Source organism: Mesoplodon mirus, assembly GCF_964341445.2.
Source record: "Mesoplodon mirus genome assembly, chromosome: 2".
Taxonomy (NCBI): Eukaryota; Metazoa; Chordata; class Mammalia; order Artiodactyla; family Ziphiidae; genus Mesoplodon; species Mesoplodon mirus.
Window position 1 is genome coordinate 122,449,205 of NC_138977.1, and position 6,970 is coordinate 122,456,174.

The 6,970-nt window shown below is 43.3% G+C and overlaps 1 protein-coding gene across 5 annotated transcripts in view; it reads left to right on the plus strand.

Moving 5' to 3' along the window:
• Positions 1-6,970, plus strand: part of LOC309798725 (ATPase PAAT-like) — a 64,193-nt gene that overhangs the window by 49,011 nt on the left and 8,212 nt on the right. Inside the window, exons 1-4 of one of the 5 annotated variants that reach the window (XM_082611273.1) lie at positions 83-393; positions 1,330-1,533; positions 2,354-2,426; positions 4,770-4,976. In XM_082611273.1, the coding sequence (XP_082467399.1) occupies positions 230-393; positions 1,330-1,533; positions 2,354-2,426; positions 4,770-4,928 (600 nt within the window). In that variant the 5' untranslated portion in view covers positions 83-229 and the 3' untranslated portion in view covers positions 4,929-4,976. Of the gene's footprint in view, positions 1-82; positions 394-1,329; positions 1,534-2,353; positions 2,427-3,591; positions 4,195-4,769; positions 6,798-6,970 lie in introns of those variants that run through there. The other 4 variants (XM_082611274.1, XM_082611269.1, XM_082611271.1 and 1 more) reach the window with 4 other exon arrangements.

The window sequence follows — 6,970 nt, forward strand, 5'->3', positions numbered from 1 at the left end:
GTGCGCATGCGCCGGACTCCAGCTCTCCCCCCGCACCCCGCAGATTTTGAACGCGCTCATGCGCGTTAACGGTAGTTGGTCTCTCCCGACCCCGGCGAGAAGCCGCGGCTCTGGGGTTTGCAGCCAAACGAGGCGGAAGTCGCTCTGTTCCTTTACAGTCCCTCAGTCTGGTGGAAATTAAAGAGCTGTAAGAGAGGTTCCGGAGCTGGCCTGGTGTGTAGGTGGCCAGATGGAGACCGAGACCGTACACCCGCCACTGACCAGCCGCCCGCCGCTGGCCTCTTCCTGGAATGCCGCATGCGGAGCCCTGGCCCAGAGTCTCCATCTCAGCCGGTCTGGTCTCGGCGCCCGGGACGCAGACTGGGAGGAGCTGCGGGCGCCGCCTGCAACCGGGTGCGCCGGGCCGGCGGGGACTGGGGTTGTGCCTGGGGAGCCGGGAGGGGAGGCAGGGGTCGTGAGGGGAGAGGGTCTGGGCCCGGAGCCGAGCCGGTGACCTGAAGACTCGTCATTTCACCCCCTTCTCCCTTGTGTCCGTCACGTCGGCTCCTGAGGCCCCCTGTTGGGATCAGAACCGCCTTTCTATCCCGAAACAAAAACCTACTGTCGACCAAAATAGGCATTAAAAAAAAAATCCAGGGCTTCCCTGGTGGCGCAGTGGTTGAGAATCTGCCTGCCAATGCAGGGGACACGGGTTCGAGCCCTGGTCTGGGAGGATCCCACATGCCGCGGAGCAACTAGGCCCGTGAGCCACAATTACTGAGCCTGCGCGTCTGGAGCCTGTGCTCTGCAACAAGAGAGGCCGTGATAGTGAGAGGCCCCGCGCACTGCAATGAAGAGTGGCCCCCACTTGCCACAACTAGAGAAAGCCCTCGCATAGAAATGAAGACCCAACACAGCCATAAATAAATAAATAAATAAAATTTTAAAAAAAAATCCAGATGTCGAAAATCTTCATCAGCTTAGCTTTGAAAATGGCACACTTTGTTCCTTTATTCCATTCTGCACCGCGCCCCACCCCCACCTCTGAACTCTTTTCTAATGTACACTAGCTGCCCAGTACGTATATTTCATTAACTGGACAGGCAATTATAGGAAGTCGCTTAGAATGTATTACAGAAGTCAAGGGAAAAGAGAGTGGAGAGCCCCCACGTCTAAAGCATCATTTCCTTAGGAATTCTGTATTGAGCATTTCGTCAGTGCTTTGCAAGGCGCTTGGACTCCAAATGCACATGTAAATGAATAGGATAACATGTCAACCCCTGTGGCCCATTAAGTGGGTTAATGACAGTGTTCACAAGAACTGTATAATATTCTTCATTTTCTTTTCAGCGAGGATCTGGTGATTTTGAAAAGGAACGTGAACAGCCAAGATGAAAACCCCTGCTTCCTTTACCTGAGATGTGACCCTCCTGGAGGTGAAGAAATCGTTTCTATTGGCATTTTAAGTTCAGCAAGAAATATGGAAGTATACTCAGGAGAGGAGTACTGTGAAACCAGTAGGGGCAAGAATGTTTGTAATGTTCTGGATAACAGGTTTGTGACGTATGCGTGTGGAAGTGTTCTTCTGAAGTAGTGTTTTATTTTCTGGAGCTTTTGCAATATTTATTGATTCTCTGACATTGGTGCCAGATACTAGGGGAGAGAAGATAAAAACATACCAGCAGACATAAAAGTTTAGACCTTTAGGGATCTTAAAGACAGTCTAGATCAGCCTAGTTGTTTTTATAAACGTGGAAACTGAGAGCTAGTGGAAGAGAGAGAAGTTTGTAAAAGATCATAGCTAGTTCGTGGAAGACTATGATCAGATGAAGTTCTGGTAAGTGTTTCTTGTCTGTTTTCTTTAACTCACAACGATCTGTTTTCCAAAAATTAAGTTGTCTATCAGTCTGGAACTTTGAACATTTTCCTGTAGGAAACTCTTTACATACAGTGCGTGAGCCCAACACTGTGGCATACCAGCATACTTAACCCATTTTTATACTTCTTGATTTTTTTTTCTGATTTCTTACAAAGATTCTGACCTAATCTCTCCTTAATATGAATCAAAATATGAAGTGTTTTATATACCATGCATGTTGGACATAATGGGTATGTTATTGAGCTTTACAGTGTGCTCTGTGCTACATAAGTATACATTTGATATCTAATTTAATTTTCTTATACAGCTAGTAAGTGGCAGATGTTGTCTTTGTAGCCAGTGCACTTCAGCAGGAAGTCCCAGCTGTTTATGCCTCACCAGGGAAACTGAATCCAAGGATTTAAATATTGTCCTGGAAACTTTTAATTTTAAATGTAACTGTTAAAAGTGATAGTGTGTGAAATTTTTTATAAATTAAATCTTTTTTATTTTTAGTGAACATGAAAAGATTATTTTGTACAAAAAATATCTAAAATTGGAGTCTTCCACACATGCTTGTAAAATAAAGGTAAGTCATTCCTAAATTTTAACTAATTTGAAAACTACAGTTTTTCTACTATATATACTTATTATCTGTAGGTTTGGTAATGTAGTTAGTCCACCTTGGTCCCTGGTTTTAGTTCAGAAATACTTAGTAAACATGTAAAAAGAAATTCTTTTCTAAAAAATTGTCAACCTCTTTCTTTTAAAATTTGAACATTTATTATTTATAGCAATGTCATTACATGTACTATTGATAATACAGTGGTATTTTACTTTTAAGCCTTGAAAAACTGAGATGAAAAAAAAATTTTTAATCGAGGTATAGTTTATTTACAATAATACATAAGTTTAAAAGATTTTTTTATCTTTATATAAAACTTAGGTGCCCAAAAAAAGCACAAGCAGTTTTGGTCCCAAAATATGGAGAAAGATAGAATATAGTTAGAGAAGTTTTGGACAAGGGCACCACAAAGTTAAAGGGATTTGGACTCCTGTTTTCAGCATGAAAAATATTGTTAAGGTGAACTTTACTGATGTCATCAGATCTAGGGAAAGGGTACAGAGCTGGAAATCATAAGCCCTGACTATTAAGTGAGCTCTCTTGCTGACTAGCAGAATAACCTTGGGCAAGTTTCTTCACCTGTGTCGGACCTACTTCATGGGTAATATTAGGGGACTAAGGAAAATAAATCTTGGATTAATTATTTTTATCTCTAAAATTCTATGCTGATTATTACTTACAGAATAGCACAGAACTGATTATCCCAAGATGTTGTTTTAGGTGTATATACTAATAGCTTCTAAAGTCATTTAAATAAGGTGATTCATTCATCCAACAAATGTTGGAGTGCCTATTGATGCCAGATACTGTAGTTGGCATTTAGGAATTGGCAGTTATGAAATAAATTGGAATGGAGCTCTCACACTGCTAATATTATAGCAGGCAAGACAGATAATAGGTTGACTCAGTGTGTAAAATAGGTACTACATTCGCTAGTGAGAAGGGCTTGGGGGTTAAAAAGCAGAACAGGGATAATATGGAGGTTGGAATGTGGGTGTTTACATTTCATGAGGTATTTACTTACTTATTGATGACAGTCACATCTTTGGTGCCACACTGCGTTCTTAGATCATGGGTCTCTATTCACCTGTGTCTTTGTGTGATATATGGGTTTGTTGTGTCTCTGAAGGTGAATGGTGTTTGAAACTGTGCTGTGGAAGTACCAGGGAGTGAAAGAGTGTTTCATTTAGGGAAATCCTTGGGTTTGTATGAAGGCTTCTTCTGGGCCAATAGTATATGTAAGTTAAAAGTAATAGTTACTGATGCATATGTTTGAGCACTTACCCAATGATATGTACTGGAAATTTTAACACATAATCCTCATAACAACCATGTGAACTCATTTTACTCCTGACTCAAGTTTGGTATTTGCCCATGGTCACCCAGGCAGAGCCATCACTGAACTCAGGTCTGTCTGATTCTAAATGCTATTTTCGTTCCACTTTGCTACTTTGTTGTCCTACACCACACATGAAATGTCTTTTGGTCTAGAAGCATGGACAACCTGAAGAAGCATAAAGCATTGGAAAAGCTACTGGGATAGAAGCCAGAAGAGCTAGGGTCAAAGCTTGACCTTTATTTACTCTTTTCACAAGTTAGAAAATCATCGTGAACTCATCTTTTCTATATGTAAACCATTGTGCTCTCTTATGTCATCTGGACATTCTCTTAAAATTCCTTTAGAATTCATTTTAAATTCTAAAATACTGACTTATATTTAGTATTTCAGCAAACACTTTGCATGGGTTTCTAGAGAGTCTTATTTTGTATTAAATAATATTATAGCAAGTTTCAGTATGTTGAGGTTTCAGATTGGTATAGTTTATCCTTAATTCCTTAAACTATTAAGTAAAACATTACTTACACTTAATTTTTTAGTTGCAGTAAGCTTTTTAAATTCATGCAGCACTTTTTAGCCTTTTTCTGACTATGACTAGAGAAAACTTAAAAATGTACTTGAAGTTAATTTTCAGATTCTTTTTTTTTTTTCCTTTCCCTTGCAGTACGCGGGCCTCTCGCTGTTGTGGCCTCTCCCGTTGCGGAGCACAGGCTCCGGACGCGCAGGCTCAGCGGCCATGGCTCTCGGGCCCAGCCGCTGCGCGGCATGTGGGATCCTCCCAGACCGGGGCACGAACCCATGTCCGCTGCATCGGCAGGCGGACTCTCAACCACTACGCCACCAGGGAAGCCCTAATTTTCAGATTCTTGAATGCTTCAGTCTTACTTCAGTAGTAACAAGAAGTGACCTTAAATAATGATTGTTTTGATTATCATTATTAATTTTCCTGAACTTTTGTTTTATATTAGTTGCTCTCCTTTGGTGAAAAGCAGTGTGTGTTCATCAGTAAACTTGTGGTACACATGAGGCCAATTTCAGCAAATTCTTCAGCAGGCTGTCCTGCTCTAGGATCAAGGATAGACCTGGACAGGGTCCAAACCATCATGGAGGCCTTGGGGTCAAAGTAATCACCTGGAGCTCCACAACTGATGAATATGGTTAGATTCCAGCAGCAGGTGAGTAGAAATGGATTTCTTTCCAAATACCATTAAAATTCTTTAAATAATGGATTCTTACAAAGACATGTGGTGACATAAATTTTTTCCTTTCAACTTTTATTATTTTTTTAACAATTTATTTTGGTTTGGAATTCTTTTTTTTATAGGTTTTAAATTTTGTGTTTATGTTATTTATTTATTTATTTATTCATTTATTTTTGGGTGTGTTGGGTCTTCATTGCTGTGTGTGGGCTTTCTCTAGTTGCAGTGAGCAGCAGCCACTCTTCATTGCAGTGGCCTCTCTTGTTGTGGAGTGCGGGCTCTAGGCGCGCAGGCTTCAGTAGTTGTGGCACGCGGGCTCAGTAGTTGTGGCTCGCGGGCTCTAGAGTGCAGGCTCAGTAGTTGTGGGGCACGGGCTTAGTTGCTCCGTGGCATGTGGGATCTTCCTGGACCAGGGCTCGAACCCGTGTCCCCAGCATTGGCAGGCGGATTCTTAACCACTGCGCCAACAGGAAAGCCCCTTGTTTAATTCTTATAAATCCAAAACCTGTAAGTTCCAGTTGCAGTAGATATTGAGTTGAAGGAAACACAATCTACTCAGAAAAAGTGATGAAAAAGTAGTTAAAGGGAGGTCCCAGTAATAACCTCCCAAAACAGTCCATCCCACCCCCATTTCCTCCATCTCCGATTCCTCAGAGCCAAACCTCATCAGACTCACCCCTTCCCCAGGCACATCCAGCCTCGGTCTGTGTCTCTCTTTCCCAAACCCTCATGTCCATCTGCTCTGCCTCTCTCCCAGCAAGCGAGAACCCTTCCACTTTAGAAAGAGCGAGGAGAGAGTAAACAGACAGGACAAAGATATTTTCTTCATCAGATGATAGAGGGAGGGAGAAAGGCAGGGAGCTCTCATGCATTAATACTTTTTGACCCATAAGAATTAGATTGAATGGACTCTCCTTCCCAGGAGACGTTTAGGCTAAAGATCCATCCGACGGCAGCCTGACTCCACCAGGCCACTGGCTGTGAGGCAGTCGTTAGTGGGATCACATAAGTGATGCCAGGGAGGCACATCCTGGCGTCCTTTTTCCTGTCATTTCAGGAGGATGTGGAGGGGTCATTTCTAGTCTCTCCGGTTCATTTTCCAGTCCGCTGCATCCAGGAGACTACCCAACAGACATCCAGTGTGTTTGGGAGACCAAGGGGATAAAAAATTCCGCATAGGGGCTTCCCTGGTGGCACAGTGGTTGAGAGTCCGCCTGCCGACGCAGGGGACACAGGTTCGTGCCCCGGTCCGGGAAGATCCCACATGCCACGGAGCGACTGGGCCCGTGAGCCATGGCTGCTGAGCCTGCGCACCGGAGCCTGTGCTCCGCAACGGGAGAGGCCACAACAGTGAGAGGCCCGCGTACCACAAAAAGAAAAAAATTAAATATGTGCTATCAACATTTCAAAATTTTTTTTAAAATAAAGAACAAATTGTGGTTACAAATGGAGAGTCTATGGTTAGAAGGGGGTTCCAGAGGCTCAGAGGAAAGAGCGGGAACAGAAGGGAGCAGACGAGCAGGAGTGACAAGGGGTGCAACCCTCCTGCCTACTGCTGAGACCAGGAGGTTCTGGGCTTCACCATTCAGCGGGAGGCTCCTGTTTGCAGTTAAAGACACTGACAGCTGAGTCAGCAATAATCAGTGTTAAAGTGATCCAAAAAGAAGAAAAAAATCTGCTTCTGAAGATTTGCAGGATAGCAGGAGGAGGAATCTCAGGTTTTTAAAATGTCCTTTTGACACCACAGAGCTCAACCCCATGACTGCACATATCAGGCAACCTCAACCCAGAGGTAGCCCACCTGGCTGTTCTCCCTCTGGGATGAATGCAGTTTCCCTCCAGGGCAGTGTAACAACTGCCCATGGTAGAGTAGCTGGATGAGAGTGAATGAAACCCTTAGAAGGAGGAGGGCCGAGCGTGGGAAATTTAGCAGGGTCTGAAACTAGAAACACTCTAAGATCAATATTTTT